The sequence below is a fragment of the Gadus morhua genome, chromosome 19, assembly GCF_902167405.1.
Source record: "Gadus morhua chromosome 19, gadMor3.0, whole genome shotgun sequence".
Classification (NCBI taxonomy): domain Eukaryota; kingdom Metazoa; phylum Chordata; class Actinopteri; order Gadiformes; family Gadidae; genus Gadus; species Gadus morhua.
The window spans coordinates 2,053,577-2,076,485 of NC_044066.1; the positions used below are offsets into that span (position 1 = coordinate 2,053,577).

General features: G+C 41.6%; 2 protein-coding genes and 2 non-coding genes across 5 annotated transcripts; 3 read left to right on the forward strand and 1 right to left on the reverse strand.

Moving 5' to 3' along the window:
* Positions 1-1,626: 1,626 nt before the first annotated feature.
* st8sia5 (ST8 alpha-N-acetyl-neuraminide alpha-2,8-sialyltransferase 5) lies at positions 1,627-17,928 on the reverse strand. 2 transcript variants are annotated; one of them, XM_030341773.1, is made up of 9 exons: positions 16,936-17,928; positions 14,405-14,512; positions 13,974-14,069; positions 11,621-11,713; positions 10,757-10,843; positions 6,228-6,372; positions 5,961-6,073; positions 5,770-5,862; positions 1,627-5,048 (listed from the first exon to the last, which is right to left on the reverse strand). In XM_030341773.1, the coding sequence occupies exons 1-9, from the start codon at positions 17,079-17,081 to the stop codon at positions 4,586-4,588; spliced, it is 1,344 nt and encodes a 447-aa protein (XP_030197633.1). In that variant the 5' UTR covers positions 17,082-17,928; the 3' UTR covers positions 1,627-4,585. The 2 variants fall into 2 exon arrangements, with proteins under 2 accessions (XP_030197633.1, XP_030197634.1); XM_030341774.1 differs by lacking the exon at positions 13,974-14,069 and having other exon boundaries at positions 16,936-17,927.
* Positions 17,929-20,214: 2,286 nt separating this feature from the next.
* rpl37 (ribosomal protein L37) lies at positions 20,215-22,536 on the forward strand. The gene is made up of 4 exons (XM_030341407.1): positions 20,215-20,321; positions 20,957-21,092; positions 21,234-21,318; positions 22,428-22,536. The coding sequence occupies exons 1-4, from the start codon at positions 20,232-20,234 to the stop codon at positions 22,495-22,497; spliced, it is 381 nt and encodes a 126-aa protein (XP_030197267.1). The 5' UTR covers positions 20,215-20,231; the 3' UTR covers positions 22,498-22,536.
* Positions 20,787-20,866, forward strand: LOC115532693 (small nucleolar RNA SNORD72). The gene has a single exon (XR_003974100.1). It is a non-coding gene; the product is annotated as a small nucleolar RNA SNORD72 (small nucleolar RNA).
* LOC115532692 (small nucleolar RNA SNORD72) lies at positions 21,935-22,010 on the forward strand. The gene has a single exon (XR_003974099.1). It is a non-coding gene; the product is annotated as a small nucleolar RNA SNORD72 (small nucleolar RNA).
* Positions 22,537-22,909: the final 373 nt, after the last annotated feature.

The window sequence follows — 22,909 nt, forward strand, 5'->3', positions numbered from 1 at the left end:
TGGAAGTGAATCTATTCTATTACCCACCACACCATATAGACCACACAATAATAAAGCTATCATTATTATCTCATCAGACCACACATTGGTAGTGCCAACACCAGTTCTGAATGGTTTCTGCCTCTACACATAGAGTGGTCCACATAACACCATATAAAGGTTTATGGGTCTGAGATAATTCAGACCCTGTGGGGGTGGCTTCTTAACCATCCCGCCCACACCGACACAGACTGAAGGTTTAGCTGTTAAATCAGATGCTTCACGACCTGGACTTCAAGTTCAATTCTTAATTTGTGATCAAGTGTCGTAATTAGTCTAAGAGCAGGGAGAATGATCATTAAAATCCCTCCATTATACGTGATAGCAGGGGTCTATATTACGACATGGGAGCATAGAAGCAGTGGAATGTTAGTTATTATGGGATAGAGATGGTTTTGGGGTACTAAATTGTGAAATGATTTGTCCTAACGGAAGACCTATTTGTGTTTGAAAGTAGCGTTTCACATGGAATATCAGAAATTACTGTTTATAAACATGATTTAGGCATTAAAGTACAACAACACTATAATCAGACCATATATGGTAGCACATTTTCCTTATGTGATACAATAGTTTTTTAAGTGTGACAATGTTATTCCACTAGTTTAATACCTATAGCAGGACTTTTAATTCAATATTCAGATTGTTTTCACAGAGAAGAAGAAGAATTTGATGGTGGGTCACACTCACTCAGTCATTAAAATAACTTACATCTATCTGCTCTTCAACATCCAGTCTACTCTGATGTTTCATGACTAATCAACATCACACCTGGTCTGGTAAAAAAGGGCCACTTCAAGTTCTGTGCTCTAATGTTGATTGTCTTCTCGTGTTCTTCTTTTGTTGGTTAAAACCGACCTGAGAGAGACATCACCGAAAGAAATGTGCTGATCAGAATTCAGCCATCACAAATGTCCTGCACATAATATTGCCAACAGACTGGCCAAGGGAAAGTGTCCATGTATAAGGAACATGGATTGGATAAATTGCCATACTTTCCTCTGCACCATTTATATAATTGATGAACTGTGCATTGAGGTGGGGATGGCTAGCCTGACACATCCTGCTGTAACAAGATATTGGTGGATTTAGTATAATCGGACATAAATGAGACTGGGCCGCTAAAGTGAGTCAGTGAGAGGACACTGACACCACGCCTGCTTAATAATTAAGGGACTGATAGTAGCTTTGCTTAAGGAGTTAATTGGACCAGACAAGCCAGAGGTCAACTGACCCAAGTTAAGACCGGTAATTCACCACCTTATGGCAACACACTAAATGGTATATATTGTTTGTATGTCATCATTTGTATGTCATCATTTGTATATCGCATAGCATGACTTGTGACTTGATGTCTTATGTCTTTGTGTAAACTCACCCCTTATGGGGGACATTTCCCTTTCTTTTAACACAGAATCTTTTATTTATAATCTTTTATTTTTACCAATCCCCCCCACATACACACACACACACACACACACACACACACACACACACACACACACACACACACACACACACACACACACACACACACACACACACACACACACACACATTGAATATTTAGGAATAGTTGTCGCAAGACAGAAAATAAAAAACAGTTTATTTACAAACACAATAAAGAAAGATCTACATTCTTGTTAAAAAGCACTGTGTTATCTATTCCCTTTAATTCAGACTAGTTCTCTTGTAATCAATTATTGTTCTTTTTATTATCATTGCTGAGTATTTTACACAATGAACCATGAAGTGATTAGAAAATCCTAATATTTCTGTTTCTCATGTGCTCATACATGTTGACCTTAAACGACTTCACTGTGATTTATAAAGGAAGCAATTTGTACCGTGAAGTCCATCCAAAAACTCACGAAGTAGAGAAGACTCTTTGTCATGATCTGTGTCTGATACACAAAGTAGAGAGGACCAAGCATTATACATCATTTCAAGAGTCGAAGAATCACTCCTGGAATACAAATAAGTTAAGATAAGACAATCCCAAATGCTCCACTTCCGGGCGCTTCTTAGAATACATGCAAATGCATTGCAGCAGGTGAAATAAGGTGAGACAACAATAGCAAGAGAGAATTCCATCACATGATGAATGGCCCAAGAGCCATCGTCATCCAATCAATCCATCGAGTCAATCGAATCGCCACCACTGATACACAATACTGCTCTGAAAGAAGTCATTGCTTGAACTTGAAGTGATAACATTTGTCCACATCCAAAAGCCCCCTGTGATATTAGTGGATGCGGAGCCTATGTGTGAACATATCTCAGTGATTCATTGAAGCAGACACACACAAAGCTGAGTAGGCCATAGAGTACAAACATGCACAGCATTACATCGTTATGCATGGAATTGTATTTTACAGGGGGATAGAGCAATTCCAAAACAAAATGCACAATAAATGCTGTGCACTGCGATCTCTTAGAGATTCTACGATTTTAAGTTTAAAAAGTGTGGAAAAGAGCTGGATCTACAGTAATGTACATTAGGTATGCGATCCACATGGGTGAAGTGCGCATCAGAAAAAGTGTTGATTTCTCATAAGGCAGTATGGCTTAAGACATGGAGGACAGCAAGAGATGGGATCAAATAAGCCATATAGCCACAGTGTGTGGCCTTCATTCGTTGTTATCTTTCTCCAGTGCTGTATGGAGGGTGAACAGATTGGATTGGCGATAGGAAGTCAAAGATTTGTTCTCTTAATGTTATAAAAAAACATTTGCTCGGCTTTTGTCCAAAACTACGACTTACGCCTTAAAATACTCAATCTTACGCCAGGAATATTTGAGAACATTACCTGGTAATTTCAAGGGAAGATCAGCTTTTGAAAATATGCTGTTCCAGTTAACCATTTTATATTTAATAAATTAGAAAACCATAGGTTACATCTTTTGTAAATTGTTGGATTGGCAATACTAACCCTATCAGTAAATTACACAAATTGATTAAAAGCTGCCACATCTGTTCCATATGGAGACAGCTAACATGTGGAACACAGGGGGGGCTGATGTCTCAGAGAGGGGATAGAAGGAGCAAGACCCCAACAAGGGTCCGGGTTTTAGAGCAGATATTTGTGCATTGTCAAGTACAAAGCAATACTCCTGTACAACGGTATAAAACTTTGCAAGCCCGGGAACCGGACGCATATGCAAGCTCATGTTTTATTTGCTCTGGCATATGCGCCAGGCCCCACTCCTGTTCAGACAGATTTCCAGCAGACTGCACAACCGTTTATCTATAAGGGGCGGGTTTCAGTGCCTATTAGAGCATTTTCATAAGCAACCAAGATGGCTACCGATAATTTGTCCCACGATTGGTTGCTCTGATTGGTTGTAGATCTATCCAATTACATCCGGAGGCATATTGGTGTTTGTCTGTTGATAACTCCCTTTGGAAATCGAAAAGGAACTGAGAGTACACATTTGCGTATTGGACTGGCATTGTCAGGCTACAAATGAACCATTGGAAAAGTTCACTTGAAAACGTCACGAAAAACGACGACAATCACTTGGAAGACCACGTATGACAATAAAAACGAGCAACTCATGGTTTAGAAGAAGAGAGAATCAACGACTTGTAATGTGAGCAAGTTAAAGGTACACATCAAAGTTGAGAACTAACATAGTTTGGCATCAAAGCAAGCAAATTTGACAATGAAATGGAAATGTTAACTACAACATAAAACGAAGGCTCCAGAGGTAATCAGTTTCTTTTAACAGTTAGGTTGCTAACACTGAACCAGCTTGCTAGTTAGCAAAAATATGCTAGTGAACAGAAAATCAGATCTGTTGGATTTATTATTAGAGGTAGTGTTGCATTTTGCCACTGAGATGGCACATGTACCGTAACTGTCTTCAAATGTAATCCCCCTGGAGCTTTCTTACATGCATAACTTCCTCCAAAATCCCCCCCATCCTTCACATAAATGTACTAAATGGTTTTAAAAAAAGGACAGACTCCATGTCAATCATCTTTTAAAAGTAAACACCACTTAAAAATCGTAGTGACACTTTAGAATAACATCGTAAGTAATTTGCAAGCCTTTAGTTAAGGATCAAATAATCATTAACAAAATATGAACATACATTTGTAGATGATTAATAAGTACTATGTTAAAGGATTTTTATTCTACCGGCAGGTGTGATGTTGATCAGCCATTACAATCCGTGTCAAATCGACCCTCTAGGGACATCACAGGTGTTGGTTTCCACACAGGTGTGTGATAGATAGATCATCTGTCCATGTATCTATAAGTCTCTAGAGGGTCAGTTTTGACATGGCGTGTAATGGAGAGTCAAGATCACATCTAGTGGTAAAATATGGGACCTTTAAGATAGCACTTATCAATCATCTACAATGAATATAAATGTTCATCAATTACTAAAGGCTTATAAATGACTAATTACTGTTATCATAAAGTGTTACCAAAATCTCCCATTAAAAAGGTAAAGCTGGAACTCCTCCACAACAAGGTGTAAAGTGAGTCCCTCAGTGGATGTGGAACAGCCTTTGTGGGCCGGTTGTCGGGGGCGATCACCTGCATTGCCCTGTATGAACGTTGACGATCCCGCGCGTGTGCATGTGCAGGAAGTTAAAGATCTCGTGGGGCATGGCGTGGAAGCCGGGCCGTGGCTTGACATTGTCGTAGTAGTGGTGAGTGATGTAGATGCCTAAGGGGTTCATGGGGAAGGCCCAGAAGCCGTAGAGGTGGACCTCCTCGCACATCTCCAGGGCGGCAGTCACCAGCATCAGCCCGCTGCTGAGGCGCTTGGCCCGCACGCCCTGCACCGCCCAGAAGCGCTGCACGTTGAGCAGGTACTGGGGGTGGAAGAAGAACACGCCACGCTGGGAGTCAAAGTCGTCCAGCATGTACTTGACGCGGAAGGAGACGTCGGTGTTGCGCGTGTTGTAGAACGCCGGCAGCACCACCGAGGAGTTCTCGTAGTTCTGGAGGACCTCGTAGAACGGCCGCCGCCACTTCTCCAGCTTCTGGAACCTGGAGGGCGCAGAACGAGATGGGAACACAACAGAGAGAGTAGAGACAGTACTAGAGTTAGACAATACTAGAGTTAGACAGTACTAGAGTTAGACAATACTAGAGTTAGACAGTACTAGAGTTAGACAATACTAGAGTTAGACAGTACTAGAGTTAGACAGTACTAGAGTTAGACAATACTAGAGTTAGACAGTACTAGAGTTAGACAATAGACAGTACTAGAGTTAGACAGTACTAGAGTTAGACAATACCAGAGATAAACAGTACTAGAGTTAGACAATACTAGAGATAGACATTACTAGAGTTGGACAGTAATAGAGTTAGACAGGACGTGAATAAGACAATATTAGAGTTAGACAGTACTAGAGTTGGACAGTAATAGAGTTAGACAGTAGTAGAGTTAGACAGTAGTAGAGTTAGACAGTACTAGAGGGAAGATCAAGCCAACAGATATCAGTCAGCAAGCAATACAATCAAGACTCAAATAATAGTCAACAAATCAAGAGTTGAACCTATGGTATTTCACAGTCTTCTAAAATAATTGTCATGAATCCATTCCTAGCATCATTTTGTTAACCGAAACAAATGCAGCTGCCACGATAAATGACCCGATACTGTTCCTGAAAGCCACAAAGGCTATTTGTTCAGAAGAGAGCGAGATATAATTTAAATTAAGCAACGTTAAACAACTCCTGAATTGTGTGAGTATGCGTGTCTGTACCTCTCTGTAATTATGCTTGGATTAATTGTCACAAGATCCGTTTTAGTGCCGACATCTGCTGAGTACTTATCGTTGATAGGTGGTATATTGCATCTGAAAAAAAATAGGATCCTGTTATAGGACTCCAACACATTTTGAAGATAATACATTATCCATTATTTTTCTCTGCAACACTGTTGTCTGCAATATACCTGAACACAAAGTCTGCTGAGTCGATCTCTTTCCCACATTTGCTGTTCTTGATGATGCCTCCATTTCCAATGACAGCGCATTTCTTATATTGGGATTTGTTGTATGGCATATCCTGGAGAACAACAAAACACATATGAAGCTCCCATAGAGGTCATCCTGCTATGTCGTCCATATGAAGCTCACAGAGGAGACCTCCCTCTACGTCGTTCCCTAGAAGGCGGTAGACAGATGGGTGGGTGGAGGAATGGATGGCTGGACAGACTCACATCTGGGAACATCTTGAAGACCTCGGTTGTGACGGGCAGGATGCCGCTGGTGTCCACCTCGTACCTCAGCTTGGCCCCTGCAGGCGTGTTCCTCTTGGTGGTGAACAGGAAGGAGGGAGCATTACAGCACCGGGACAGAGACGCCCTTCAGAGGGACAGGAAAAACACACAGTTATACGGGGGAGCGGAGGATTTATATCAAGGGGCTGCTCCCAAGTCCTTTTCTTCACAACATTCATGTCTGGCCTTGAATGTCTTGAGTCAAGACTTAACGTTCAACCCTTTTTTTCCTGGACTCTCTCAGGATTACCAAATTACAAGCGCAGCCCTTCAGGGAATCGCTGCTTGGTTCCACACATACAACAATATATATCGAAACACATGGCAAGGGCAGGGATTTCAGATACCTTCAAATCGCTACTTGTTCTCTAGGTCCAACAATACAAAAAGGTGCAACCCCCTTGTCTCCTGTTGGGTGACCGTTGTTCTGAAAAGGCCCATTAAAAACTGACGACACCTTCTCTAGGTTGAACAGCAGGCAGGATGTGATATCTCGGTGAGATTGGCACCCAGTTGGACTGTAAGTTATTAACGCTAATACAACCCCTCAACTGCTTCCTTGATTGATCCTCAAGAACAATCAGGGTTGGAGACAGAGACGTGGCAGGGAGGAGAACAGGACAAGGTGATGCCATTTGAATTGGTTGATTAACTCCTAGAGCAGTGGGGGATTAGACACAGGGGTGTGCAGGGGAGGGGATGAAAACAAAACAAGGCGACATATTATTATTACCTTTTAGGAATTAACACAATCTTCTTCAAAAGCAAGAGAACAGATAATGGGGACCCTTGGAAAAGGTTGGCCCATTGACATGGGAGACGCAACACAAACAAATGAAGCAGAACTCTTCTATTTGAAAATAGATAAAGTGCTCCTATTTTACCACCAAGTGCGGTGTCGACTAGCCATTACAAGCCAAAGGTAAACCCCCACCCAGATGTATGATGATCACCAAACCAGTTGGTACAGTCCACTGGGAATGCTGGTCGGTGGATCCGTGTCGGATCATAAACCCGCCCCTCCCTTTGGGATGTAACCATAGCGGGTACATTTTTCTAATAGTAACTAGCATCACACCTGGTGGCCGTTCAACTGTAACTGAACCCCCAGTTTGGGCTCGAATTCAAACACTATGATATAAAACAAATGCTGAGGGTGCCAGGTCATATCCCCATGGTTACGATCCACCCCAAATTTGTGAAACTTTTTTATCACCCTTTTAGTGCATGAGCATTTCTTTAGTGTTGTTTTTTTGCGGCCACAAAAATATGGACGAGTGTCCGAGAAATGTATTCCTTTCTCGCAGCTTCACACACACATATCCACACACACCTGGCCGTTACACATGTCTACACACTTATTCACAAACACCAGCCGTTAAACATGTCTACAAACTTACAGAGTGCTCTACTATAAGGCAGAGGTAGGACTCATCTTAGGGCCCCTTCTGTCAGAGGGCCTCGTCCGTCAGAGGGCCTCGTCCGTCAGAGGGCCTCGTCCGTCAGAGGGCCTCCTCCGTCAGAGGGCCTCGTCTGTCTGAGGGCCTCCTCTTGGGGCCCCTTCTGTCAGAGGGCCTCGTCCGTCAGAGGGCCTCTTCTGTCAGAGGGCCTCGTCTTAGGGCCTCATCTGTCAGAGGGCCTTGGGATCTTTTCAATTTGTGTTCACTCTTCAGATCTGTACTGGGCGGTCAACGTGAGCATTTTCCGTTGAAAAGACATCTAAAAGATGTCGACGGCTGCTGTGGAAAATACTTTAACAAATCTTTCAAAAGTTATTTCAAAGGCTTTTTGCTGCTTTTCATTTAACGTTCACATTTAAACCTAGTTTCAAGCAGATATTTTCATTTCATGTACAATTCTTAATTAACTTATTTCTACAGAACCACAGATATATTTCTCCCTTCTGTTGGTTATATTTCAAGTAGGCTACATTTAACCATGCAACTGGGCTATAAATAATTATTTGTTAAAACAGTGATTTGAGCTAACCACAGAACAGTATGAACAATATAAACCCCTCCTCCTGAATCCTCTGCTTCCGATGGGATGCAATTTATTGTTCTGTATTTCGGATATAAAGGTGACCCAACTCGCCATGAGGAGCGTTGCTGCCCCCTATAGGTAGACCTTACATCGGCGACGATAACGTGACGTAATGTGCTCGTTCGGGCCGTTCTGCGCAGAAGGTTGGTCGGCAGTGGTTGACCCCAGGCGCTTTGACGTGTGGATTTGTAATAAACCAAAGTAGACTTTTTGAACCAGTGAGCATTATGCGGTTTAAAATATGGTAAAAATTGGTTAACGTTGAAAATACGTTGTATTTGAGACAAACGTCATTGTTTAAGGTGCTACATGATGAATTGGATGCATAATACAAATTGCATGCACACATGAGTTTGTGCTTATTGTGATGGGTTTTTGAACAATTGAGCATTTTTTTGTTTAAATGACATGTAAAATCTGTCTATTGAAATGAGGACAGGTCTTGGACATGTTTCCATATTTCAATGACTTCAACCAGACTTCTACTTGGATGTTTGGGTTTGTGGGACTGGGAAATATCAAACAGGCGTAAAAAGGATTACATTGATAAAAAAAGAGAAATTGTCCGATAAATCAGAGATTTATTAAAAGCAAGATGAGAACACAGACGATTAAAACAACAACATTTATTTTGAAATATTCCAACCCATTTGAGACCCCGGCCGTCCTGGGGCCTTGTGGCTCCAGGTGGACCCGTGGCTCCAGGTGGACTCGTGGCTCCAGGTGGACTCATAGCTCCAGGTGGACTCGTGGCTCCAGGTGGACTCGTGGCTCCAGGTGGACCCGTGGCTCCAGGTGGACTCGTGGTTCCAGGTGGCCCGCCTCTGCACCGCTGCTGAGAGGGAAAAGGGTTGGTCACCATGCACCCGCTTAACAAAGACACACTTCCTCCGAGTAGGTATTGAGTGCATAAGCAGAAGAGCATCTTTGTTTTTCACTTAAAAATGTGCAAGTCGCTGACGGCTAACAGCATGTAGAAACAACGGAAAAGCTTATTTGCGAACCGAAGCAGTGATTTAACGCAATAAGCATTGCATGATAATAGCAAACGCACGTTACATGTCTTTAAATATAAAGTACACATGTTTACAATATAAGTGAGCTAATCTGGACTCACCTGGTCAGCAGTTGAGTTGAAAAGAGTAAACGATTGCTGCTCCTGAAGTTGTGGCTGGAGACCAGAGCACCCAGTAGGTGTTGATACTCTGAGAAAAGTACTTAGTTTGACAACAGTAACGTTTTATTCGTTTGAGTTTCTGCGTAGGGAGGTGAGAGACTATCAAGATAATACATCGGTTGAATCTGGAAGTAACATTTGACTTCCACAACTGTTAAAATCTTAATTATGTTATGGTTAACATTTTGCCAAATTGTTGGCTTTTAATGCCTCCTTTTTTGGCTGCTTTTTTTAGTTGCCATGATGGCATGGCCTCTTTAAGTAAATATTTATAAGGGTTATGGTTATAAACCCTGTGAAAAGGTTTTTTATGTTTCGTTGCACATATTATATTTCGTGTGTGTGTACACCTGGACTATGTTTATGGATTGATTTCCCACAACCCATCCGTACTTCAACCCATTTAAATATTGTTTTATAAATTATTTGCTTGCCTGTTTGATTTAAATTAGCCTATATCTGTTTGATAATTATTTGAAAGTGAGTGATATTTGGTGTTCCTTAGGCCCAAACAGGTTGAAGACCACTGCTCTCCACATCGAGACACACTTCCCACTGCTCTCAACATCCACACACCTCCCACTGCTGTTCACATCCACACACACACCTCCCACTGCTCTCAACATCCACACACACCTCCCACTGCTGTTCACATCCACACACACACCTCCCACTGCTCTCAACATCCACACACACCTCCCACTGCTGTTCACATCCACACACACACCTCCCACTGCTCTCAACATCCACACACCTCCTACTGCTGTCCAAATCCACACACACTTCCCACTGCTCTCCACATCCACACACACCTCCCACTTCTCTCCACATCCACACACACCTCCCACTGCTCTCCACATCCACAAACACCTCACCGCCTTCCTCCCCAGATACTTTAAAGAGCCTAAGAAAAAACTTCTGATCTTCATATCAGAGTGAAATGTTCTCAATATGGTTGACAGAGACTTCAGTAAACATAGGATTTGACTCCTGTTTTCTCTTAGTGAAGATCCCATTTTAGTAACGTGACAAAATGTCCAATGTGACAATGTGGATCATCAAACAAGTTGTATTACCATGCTTAAAACAAAACAAAAAGGGTTTTGGATTCACAACCCCTTCGGACGGGGCCAACAGTTATTTCGAGAAGCAGATGTTGAGTTTGATGTTGACGATGATGATAATGTAGGGAAATATATACAATACATTTCCTTGTGGTAATGTGATGTGGGGATACATCATTACTTACTTGAAGTTGTCAGTCTCCATTTTATTCTGTTCCCACGTGCAAACCTGCAGGTTTCTCCACCTCTCAAAGAGATCTGAAGTTTTCACCCTGTGGAGAGAAAGAAAGATGACCCTTAAGAGACAGACGTATTACACTGCCAGACTATTCCTTCAAAAGGTAGATAAAGAAGGGAAGCATGAGAACAACAAAATAGCCCAAAAAAATAAAACAAGCCAATGACCGAGCGTCTGGCCGCTCCCGTCTTTATATAGCTGCCTCTGAACAGAGGCAGAATAGAGGCAGCTCTGAACAGAAGCAGCTTTCCCCTTGAAATGCCTGGAGATCTGATTTGGTGCTGGAGGAGTGGGAGATGCTTTTCTAACGTTGGCTACTCCTCTAAATCAGGGCCTATTAGAGCTGCTACTAAGTGGGCCTCCACCCGGGGAACATGAACATTACATCATGTTTCCACCGAGTACCCAAGAATAGAACACACACAGTTTTAGATTTATTATTATTGTGGTTCATAGTTTTGAGCAAAACTTGTTCATTTCAAGAATGGGATTTTTATGACTTTATACTTAGGATTTTGTTATTGACTAGATACTGTTGAGGTGAGTGAATAAAACAATTAATAATTGTGGGGGAGATTTTGTTATTATGATTATTATGTATTATTATAAGCAATAAGCTTAGAGTTGGGGATTATGGTGTGTATTAATCGTCTATCAAAGCTTCCACTGTCAAGGATCGTTCTTTCTATCATCATTTTCTGAGGTGTGAGAAACCTCATCCCATTCCATTCTTCTAGCAGATAGAGCTGCTTGCAGAGAGTATTAGTGTCAGTGGTTCAAGGGTACAGCGCATTAGTCCACAATCACTTACATTGTCAGGACCTTAACGTCCATAATGTCCTGCCTGAACTCTTTGCAGGCAGTGGAGTTGTATTCATAGGCCCCTTTGTAGGAGTCCAAATACCTGGAGGACACAGACAGTCAGTCAACCTAGGTCTAGAAGACACATGGAGGAGATCAAATGGGATTAAACGGTGAACCTGCTATCAGTTAGCTAAACGAATTGATTGATTTAATATTGGTGGCATATTGATGACGTTTAAATAAAAAAGTATTTAGGGGATTTAATGAATGAGAATTAAAATCGGTTTCACTTGGCATTCATTTGTGATACTGTGAATTATGACAGCAAAAAACTGAAAGGACACATTAGACGTGTGAATAGAGGACATATCTGTGTTCATCTCCTGAATGGCAGCCCTCCTGTGCACATCACAATGTCAGGGGTGGTGAATATGGGTTATGCTCGTGTGAGGCAACATCATTTTGAATTTTGGATCTTTAGATTTACACACGTTTTGTGATTGTGATACAGTAAAATGCTTGCAAATTTGCATTTAGTTGAAGTTTATCATGCACACTCACTCATACATACATGCTCATGCATACATCTCATCTTAAATGTAGACTAAAGAAATATTCTCACTGTTGGGGTTATATTTCACAAATGCTGAATATGAACTAAAGGCACCCCTAAATTGTTAAGTACTATATTTTTTTGGTTGATTTAAAAACATGATGTATTGGGGTGAACGTTGAATGATATATTTTAACATGACAGGAGATCTCAAGTTCGAGATAAGCTTTTGAAGCTGAGCCAAAAACATGATTGAAGTATGTAACTCGTTGTACTAAACTGAATTACAATTTGAATTATATAAGCTTGGTACTTACTTAATTCGTTTTTTAACTAAACTATTCTTAGCGTTGTTAGCAGAGTTAATAGTTTTAGTATAGCAGTTGTAGTAGAAGAAATATTGTTATTATAGTGCATTACTGTTTTTATTAATATTAATAGCATTGATATGTTCATGCTTTCAGGTCAGTATTGTTATTATTGGTATATAATGTGTCAATAATGTTTATGCACATATATCTGTCAAGAAAATCAAAAAGAAACCAAAGATATAGAGACACAACACACACACACAAATGACTGCAATGTTTCAATCTAAGGATTATCTGTTTATTATTATTTATTTATTTTATTTAGAGATTTTTTGATCTTTTTTGTTGATTTTAGTTTTCAGAAGGCCTAGCATACAAATGGAAATAACATTTATTTATCCTTTTACCTGTGTTCTTGCCGTTGACTTGAGGAAAGGATACACAAAATAATGAAGCTGCAATTGCAGCAGACACTATATGCATGTATGTGTATGATTGTGGAGTTTGATGTTAAATCAAACAGATGTCATGAGAATACAGATGATAGAAATATGGAAGAAACAATAAAAGTACCTATATGTGTCTTTGGGATAAAAAATAGAAAAAAAAACTAGAAAATGAACACAATTTAAAAACGTGTTTAAACCAAATGTGTTTAAACAACAATGTGGTATGAAAAGGTAAATAATGGAACTGGTGCTCAACCTCCACCTGCCGGTGCACAGCATGTTTCTGAGCGTTAACTGGACAGTGGTTTGGAAGCATGTGTCCTGTGGTTAATGACAGCCTTATCATTATTTGCATTGTGATTCGAGATGATAGAACCTCTTTTTTGTTTGCTTAGAAAGTTACTTTACTTGGAGTTGTGAATCGTATGCTATTTCAGAATGAACACTCGGTGGCTAGGCCCCATGTGGACACTATTTAAGCATAACTAGCATTACACTAAGAGCTGCCGAGTAATTTTTATTGTTTTGTTTGCGCCCAGGTGCCTGGGTATGTGCCTGTCTGGAAATCAAAGAGTTAAAAAGAAGGGAATCCAGGTTGACGAGAAGAGAGACAGACGTAAGAAGGGAAGAGGCAGTGAAGAAAAGGGTGGGGTCAACCCACACTATGAAAACACACAGCTGTGCAGAGCGAGACACACGTTGAGAAGAAGGACGATGCTTGGAGATGGGTGCTGGGATGGGTCACAAGTACGAGGAAAAGCCGGTACATCGACAGGAAGAAGGGCGAAGTTTCCCCAGATTTCCACTGGGTGGGTGTGTGTGTGTATGTGTGTGTGTGTCTGTGTGTCATGGCTCGGCGGAGGGGGGGGGGAGGGAAGGGGGGGAGGGGATCGAGGTGAAGCAGGTCAGACAACATGCAAAGAGCAATTCTGAGGTGCAACCACCACTGAAAATAATATGAGAGTTCATCCCTTTCGGACTAATGGAAAAGAAAGGCATTCTTGGGTTTCAGTGAAAGTACTTAGAAATGCCTGCAGACTGGCCTACCTGTGAGAGCGTTTTTTTTTCTTCTTAATATCAGCTAGGCAGGGTGCGACTATTATGGAGCTCTGTGAATCAGGCTGAAAATTCTGACGGAAACATCTGTCAACATGCAGACAGGTTAAGTTAGGTTAATGTGTGACTCGGTCCTGTGGCATCATCACCCTCTTTTTCCCTATAATGCCAGCACAATTCTTTGGAAACATGTCAAAGGAAAGTAAAAAAAGAGGCTGATGAATCTTAAAATGCTGCAGCTTCTTCTCTCCTTGAGTCTACTTATAAAAGCTGCTGACTGGTGGATGCATCGCTGGCCCAGTTCACACATGCAGAGCTGGGTCACTCTCACTCTCCCTCTCACTCTCTCTCACTCACTCTCTCACTCTCGCTCTGGTCTCTAAGAGGTGCTGTGCAGTGTCAGTCACTTCAGTGATATGTACCTTTTCTTCCCATTTCTGGCCGGCTTCAGAGATCCGTCATCCGAGAAATTAATGGGACCGCTCCAATTCCCCGTTTCGTCGCCTTTGAGTCGGCTAAACTGTTGTGCACTAGTAAGAAAATTTGTCAGTTCATTTGGTATATTTATTTGGCCTCATTTTGCAAATGTCATCATGTGCACACGCTCAACAACCCTCCAATCCTTTATTCAATCATTCACAATCCTCCGGGGTTCACACATTCACATACACAGTACAGTGATGGGATAAAAAATGTTTATCATGTTGGCCATCAACGTGGTAAAATAGATCATCATGTTTTAACATGCAGGGAATCAGAGCAGTGAAAACATCGACCGCCAAACTCTGGTATACCACAAAACCGGCATACTAGAATCGAATGACTTCACAGGATTACATATTATTCTATTATCATTTTTAGTGTTGGGATTGCGTTGTGCAAACACGCCCATCGGCCTCATTATGTACTGAGCAGCAATGCATCACTGCAGGACTACGTATCAGGTACGTAAGGATCGGGTCGTGAGCGCATTAAGCTGCAGAGTAAACACCCCTTTGGATCTGCAGGTGCATTAGGCCTTGGTCCCGAAGTACCACTACAGATCACGCTGACCATTGTCAGAAGGAGTATACCACTTGCACTGATTCCCTTTGCTTGTTTTTTTGCGCTGTGAAAACAATAAAAAAACATCAAGCTTTTCCCTTTTTTTCATCTGATAAGCGCTCAGTTGATCCAAACTCACTCTATTATCATCATTCCTTTCACATTGAGTCCCTACTGATTTATTTGTTTCCAATACGTTTGTAAAAATAAATCACTGTCTATATACAGATATACAGTCATTTTATTTAAGACTGAATTGGGTATAATTCATGAGCATTTAATTTATGCTCTTTTTAATTCTTGATCTAGTTTCCTGGGTGGCAGTTCTTCTAAATATGGTACAGAGAGTGAGAGTAAATATGTCGTTGACAGTAAGTGGGTCGCTTTGGATCCACTTACTGTAGCTGCACACATCACTTTGCCACAACGCCATCACTCTAAGCAGAGCTTGAACGCTTGCATTTAACTACCTAATGCATCTCTGTCTGTCGTCCATATGCATCTGATAAGATGATAGAAGGGCCTAATGGGCTCCCAGCGAATAGTTTTAATTCTGGAAAATGAGCTTGAAAAATGAGCTGTAATGGGTATAATCAACAACATCTCTCTCTCTCTCTCTCTCTCTCTCTCTCTCTCTCTCTCTCTCTCTCTCTCTCTCTCTCTCTCTCTCTCTCTCTCTCTCTCTCTCTCTCACCCACACTCACAAACACACAGACACAGGCCCACACACACACACTCAGACCTGCATCATCATTTAAAGCTGTTTTCCAGTCTCATCCTTCCCTCCTTCTCTCCAGTCCCACCCCACCAACAAAAACCATCCCAGCATGCAGGTGGGATTGGAGTAAAATGGCTGCCTTGGTGCGCTAATGGTGTGTTTGTTGCAGCAGCAGAGAGATCGTCATTCACTCGCTCTCTTTGTCTCTCTCTCACTCTCTCCATGGTCTGTAGAGCGCTATAGGGAGCCAGGGCACAGCCAGAGAGGTGTGTCTGGTGCTTGGATTCATTCTCCTCGCCAGACAAGCCGACGAGACAGCAATGAATCCATACATTAGCATCATCATCTCCAGCATCATCAGCCCAGTGGGTATGTGGGGAGGGTTAGTGGAAGGGGAAGGGAGGGGTCTTATAGGAAACAGGTCGGATTTCAGCACCACATGCATGTTTGCTATAGAGCAAAGTCATAATGTGCCACATGTATCGTATTTGGTGCTGGGGGTTTTCGATTGGTTATTGTTGTTTTTCCTTCCAATTGAATTCTTGGCTTCGGATCAAACATCTCTGCTTCTCAGCATCTGCTCGTCTGGATGGAAACGTTTTTGGTCGATAAGACCAGGTATACAGTTCATGTTGTAAAAGGGTTCCCAGAGAGATCATCATATAGACATAGCCTATGGCATTCAATATTTATCTTCTGTATTTTTGCAATGGGGATCAGGGTGGGGTCGGGGGGAGGGGGGGCTTTCGTAACACACACCATCTTCAATATGTTGCTGATTGGATTATATAACCCACATTTTCGGAGAGGCGCAATGATATGAGTCGGATACCCTTTGTAAGATGTAGGCTGTGACCAGTCACTGAAACAGAAAATTAAAATAAAGGGGAAACAATCCCATACACAGTCCGAGCACTGGGTATGAATGTGATGTTTCGTCTTTAGAAATCATCGAAAACCAAAAAAGAAGAAAAAGAAATCTAATGAAATTCGATTATATGCCATTGGGAAAAATGGATGTTGTTTCCCCATACATCAGCCCATCGGAATGATATAGTAGTGCTGTGTATATATAAACCCCAGTTACGCATAGAATAAACACCTATTATGCATTATGTTAAGATTGGCTGTATATATCCTGAATCAACCTTCGTTGATAATTCACAACTCCACTCCAAATCAAACACTTACCTCTTAATGTAGTTTTTTCCATAGAGTATTTGTTGCAATAGAGTGACCAGTCCAAATGCACAGATAAAGATAAAACAAAGAGACCTATTGCCGAGCAGGTCCTTACTCGACGTGGGGTCCGAGTACCCCATCCTCCGGCGCAGCATCCCCGGGTCCCTGGATCCCCGGGACTCTGTCCTCGAACCTCAATCCCCGGGTTAGGACTCGGTCCTCGATGCATTCACGGACTAATGTTCCTCACACACTTATTTTCACGACTCGGTGGCATAGTTTCAGACCGCTGGGTCTCTCGGTGCGCGCAGCCCGCAGCTGGTCTCTGCTGCCTTGCTGTTTATCATGCATTAGGATCCGGTGATGCAGATGGTCCAGAATATCACAAACCCAGCTCCATGTGACCACAACGCGCTGACGATTGGGTTTTTAAAGATTCTAAAAAAAATGCCAGCGTAAATAATCAAAATTGTGTGACTATAATAATGCAGTGTTGATGTTAACACCGAGCGAGTGGCGCGTTTCGGAAATCGGAAACGACGCAACGCAGAGCCTGCGGTGCTGAGGAGGCGCCTCGGCTCGCTGGAGAGGCTTGCTTGCTAGTCAAGAGGCAAGGTCACTCCCTGTGGAGCTTGCACCAAGGCGCCATGTCCTGAAATCTACCTTAAAATCCAAATCCATACCTTAAAATCCAATGGGCCCTTTCGCTTCCTGCGCAAAGTATCCAATACCATCTGCCCTATTATATTTAAAGCCTGCCAATTACCTACCATGACAGGTCAGTCCTAATAGTCCTAGTTTTTGACAGCTATATGAGCAGAACACGGTTTCTAGTCATAGTCATTCAAATAAGTAGGCCTAATCAATAAGTCAAGGCTGAATTACTGCCAGAGGAAATGAGCCGAATGCCCTGGTGCCACCAGAGGGCCCTGGGGCCAGAGGGTTTACACTGCCTTCTGGTGGCCCAGGTCTTACCCAGAGGGTTTACACTGCCTTCTGGTGGCCCAAGTCTTATCCATGGGGAGGGTAATGTATTATTTGATGGAACATTTATTTTTTGCTTGGACGTCCAGGGGGGTTAATCCAATTTATTATAAAACCGCTGCCTAATCCCCCCCTTCCAAGGAAAGTATGCAGGCTCCAATGAGAAATGAGACACTAAAATAGAACACATCAGACACTGTGTGAATTGACCAACTCACCGCATCTCCCAACATTGATAGCCTGGAGACCATCCAGATCACGTGATCTCACACGGATGAGTTGGACCCCGAGCCCCCACATCAATTTACAGAAATGATAATCTAATCGGGGCCAATCAGGGACTGTGTCATGGTTGACGGCATAAATAAAGGCTGCCACTGGCAAAGAGTGATGGTCTCCCAAAGCAACTAGCATAAAGGTTAACATTTCTAGAGTTAACACAGCCATGAATGCAATTATTGCAAAAATAGATGATTAAAACTATACGTAAAGAACTAGAGTATGCACTAGCCTACTCTGAATAGCACACCCTGAAGGCATCAAATATTTTGTTGCGCTGATTGGCTGGACGAGTTTGTCTGTCAAAGCAAGACTGCCCACTGAGATCGATGTGGGCGTGTGGAGGTCCAGATGGATCTGTGTAGCAGATCAAACTGAAGTCCACTGATCCAGATGCTTTCCAGGCTGCATCAAGCAACCCTGGTCCAAAGTCTGTATTTTGGTAGAAAATGTTTCGACTTCGGTTGTTGCACACACGGCTGAACAGCATTGTCCTTTGACTCAGTGAAAAGCTGTACTGACAAGGTATTTCCATCTGATCAAACTCTGGTTCTTGGACCATCAGGAGTAGATCTGTTCTGCAGTACTCCTGCTCAATACAATAACAATGTTTTATCAGGGGACAAATTGTTGAATAGTATTATTGTGGATGAGTATTATTTAATGAATGACAGAGCTTTACCTTCACACCTACATCTGAGTCAGAAGAGGGGGTGTTGCAGAGGGGCTATGACATCAATATTAGAAATATGAGACGATCTAAGTCAGGTCAGGGAAGTGCTTCTATCTTCATAAATGATTTTAATAATATCATGTTTTTTTTCCAATAGCATTTGGATGAAGGTCAATTAATAATTGTATTCCAAACCAGTGTTAGCTCCCATAGCTGTATCGTTGTTTTGTCCAAGGGTATACTGCAACTGCACTGGCTTTTTGGATTCTGTGTTTACACACCATTGCGCATGTTCACTGATTTACAAATTGTTATTATTATATCACAGGCTGGGAAAGGGGGGTTTGGAAACACCTCTAGATGGTGTAGGGACAGTCCTTGTGGCCCAAAATGTGTAGGGAGTGTAACCAGGGTGTGTCTTTATATCTCAGACTTTAGATGTTAATCTAAAGTCTGATTTGTGGGACCAGGATGAAAATAGCAAACAAACATAAGGTACGGTACAGTAATATGCTGAACAAAGACTAACCAAACCTTTCCCTTCTGGGAATATAATTTTATCTTTCTATAATCAGGCTTTACAAGGGAAAAGGCTGTCTATAAATGGATAACAATGGTGAGGTCGCAGTAGTTTTTGGTAGCAGAATGTTGCAATGCCCGATGGTTTCACACAGATCCAACCATGTCTAAACCGGAAACCTGTTTGCAAAAATTGATGTATTATATTATATATCAGACAAGGCAATACATATTTGAATTAAAACTTTTGTTATAGTATGCTTTTGTAGGAAGCTGATTTAACCATTATATCCACTTCACAACGATTGTGTCTTTCTATTCTTTAAGGACCAGTCTGAATGTTGTTTCTCGAGCATTACATTTTGGACTTAATCTTTTGCCTGCACTTCACTTTTTGTCATTTATAAAGCAAAGCCTGGGTGTCTTGGAACCTGGCCAGCCAAGTTCACCTTCAACGGTTGTAAGGGCTTCAACATCATGGTGCATTACTTGACAATCATGCAGAGCATGCAGCAGTGTCTCTAAAATAGTATCTGTATGTCCAACATTCTGTAATGTTATAACTAATATTTGAAAATATACAACATTTTGAGAACCTTTTCTAATTAATTTCACATCTATCTGCCACAACAATCTAATATATTTGCTTTTGATTAGCATTGTATAGTTTCTTTATGCAATAAAATTGGCAAATCAAATATATAATCTTGTATTTTTTGCCCATAGTTATCCACTATGTGAAGCCTCTTTGAGAAACTTAATGAGGAGCTTTATACTGGAATGATATGAGTAGGTCTTGAGGTCTGGTCAACATTTCAGGTCAGATTTACAAAATCTTCGGGGACCACTTATGTGTTACACCGGAAATTCTACGGATTGCTTTTATTGCGGCACCGCTTCCTGTTTCTTCCTCTTTTCCCTTGGCCACCGGAAGAAAATGGTACGGAGCCACACTTGTACAACGAAATCTTCTAACATCTAGTTACTGAATATTGTAAACTATATGATTATTAGTTTGTTTGCAACTTATGAGTTGCGATTAACGTTTGGATGAAGTATTTATTTTGGTGAAGCAACAATTTTGTTGTATTCTCAATTGTTGTCATCCGCTTATTGCAGTAGCCGGGTGCTAACCGTCCAAGCTACAGTATTAGTCTACTACTATATAGTATAGAAATATAATACCATACTACATTCGAGTCATCATTTGAAGCAAATTAAGTGCTTAAACGGTTGGTTGTCTTGCTAATCGCATTGGGTAAACCGTTGGTGTATTAAGCTAAATTATTTTCCTGGCGACCGGTGGTGACTTCAGTATAATGCTAAATACAGCTCTGCAGAGATGTCTGTTCTGCCTAGTGTTCATGTTTAACGTTTAAATTGTGGAGTTTAACCTGCAGCTAGAGTCGTGTCAGTGATGTTTCAAACACAAATGTCTGAACATATGATATTTCAATGATTCTCATGATGTTACTGAGACACGTTTCAACGTCTGGCTGTATATGTTATCCTAACGAAGTTGCTACTAATAATGGTTTGGAGTTTTCACTAATCAAAGTGTTCCTCTGGTTCTAGACGAAGGGAACCTCTTCCTTTGGAAAGCGTCGTAATAAGACGCACGCCCTGTGCCGGCGTTGCGGGTCCAAAGCCTACCATCTGCAGAAGTCTACCTGCGGAAAGTGTGGCTACCCCGAGAAGCGCAAGAGAAAGTGTGAGTGACTCGGCCTGAAACTGTTAGGACGTGTGTATCAATCCTTCTCTAAATGGAACTTGTCTGCTACCATTCACTTAATGTGGTGATGTCACCCAGCATGTGTTTGATGGGTGTTATCCTTTCCTATTTCCACTACAGATAACTGGAGTGCCAAGGCCAAGAGGAGGAACACCACTGGCACTGGTCGCCTGAGGCACCTGAAGGTGGTCTACCGTAGATTCAGGTACGCTCTACCACTTCTGTTTCCCTGTGTAATTAACATTATGCTTATGCTCTGTTGTAGTGCTTACTCATGCTACCAATGTCTTTATAATTAAACGACCGATGAGGTTTGACCTCATGAAATGTTAGCCAAATACACTGTGCGGTGGGATCATGTCACACAGCCTTAATGGTTTTAAGACATTATTGCCGGCCAGCCAGTTTAGAGAAACTTCTTTATACATGTTGCTTTACAAAAAAAAAGTTTTGCAAATGGGATAAACACGAATGACATGCGTTTTCATATTAGAAATGTCTGTGTAATGTGTAAATCAAACGTGGGTATGCCCAAGACCTACCCACAGAGACATGCAAACCACTAAGGCGAACTTAACCACAAGGATCTTTTGTGGTGCTTTTAGTGTAAAGTGTCCATAATGCTAGTGTACGGCCCAGTTCCGTTTCTCTCCCCTTAACCAGACTACTTGCTTCTGGTGGCCTTAGCTGCAAGTCAGCTACTTACTGAACAGCCCTCCCTTAAGTATTGGGACACCCTGCCCCTTCGCGGGAACTTGCACAATTTAGGGGAAGGGGGAGAATTGGAGCAGGGTCTACGTCTTCAGTTTATCTGCCTTCACTGCTTGCCAATGATGTTGAATTTAATGTCTGAACAAATGAAATCAATGTGATATCAATGTTTCACTGAGGTAAGCTTTGAGTTGGCACATCACAGGTGTTACTCATGTGATCCAAATAGTTGTTTCTAGAATCTCCTAGAGAACTTGCAATGGCCAAATTAAATATGATAGGGTCCCTAGTTTGGTTAATGCGGTATTGTCATTTGTAGATGGTTCTCATCTGAACTATCTACAAATAAAACTGCAGGCGGAAGGCGTGCAGTTATTCTTGTATATTTTGGTTCCAACCGTTAAGATACTGCATCAAAAACTGTTGCAGAGCCAATGCACCCAAATACTATGCAATTTGTATGTACATTGTAGAACGATGGCAAATGAGTTTCATAGCTTAGAGAATTTTGTAAAGCACAGCATTCCTGTTTAGACTGTTTCTGCTGCACTATAGTAGTTTACCATTGAATTGTTTGAGCCAAACTTTCCTCTCTGTCTCCAGGAATGGATTCCGGGAAGGTACCACCCCCAAACCCAGACGTGCTGCGGTGGCTGCCTCCAGCTCATCCTAAATACACACTTTTTGTTGATTAAACGGGCTGTTAAATAGATTTTGACTCCGATCTTTTGTTTGCATTTTGTACCATCAACCTCCTGTTAAAGATGAAAGTAGTCAACTTATGACTAGGAAACCATCCGTGTTATGGAATGTTACCTGAAAATAAATAGCTGCTTAATACATGGCATTCACCTAGAAGTAACGAACAATCAACGTCACTCAAATGTTAACAGTTGTACAGTATTTTCCGTCCATATGGTAGGGACGGAACAGGCTTTTTCGAAGGAGAAAATATGCCATGGTTTGAGTAAAATTAACTTTTAGAGTTGGACAGGGTTCAGATTATAGGATACCGTTGAACGTTTTTCAAATCTAAACTTTATTCTGTAAATGTCCAAGTTATCAGTGATACAGTTGTAATGGAT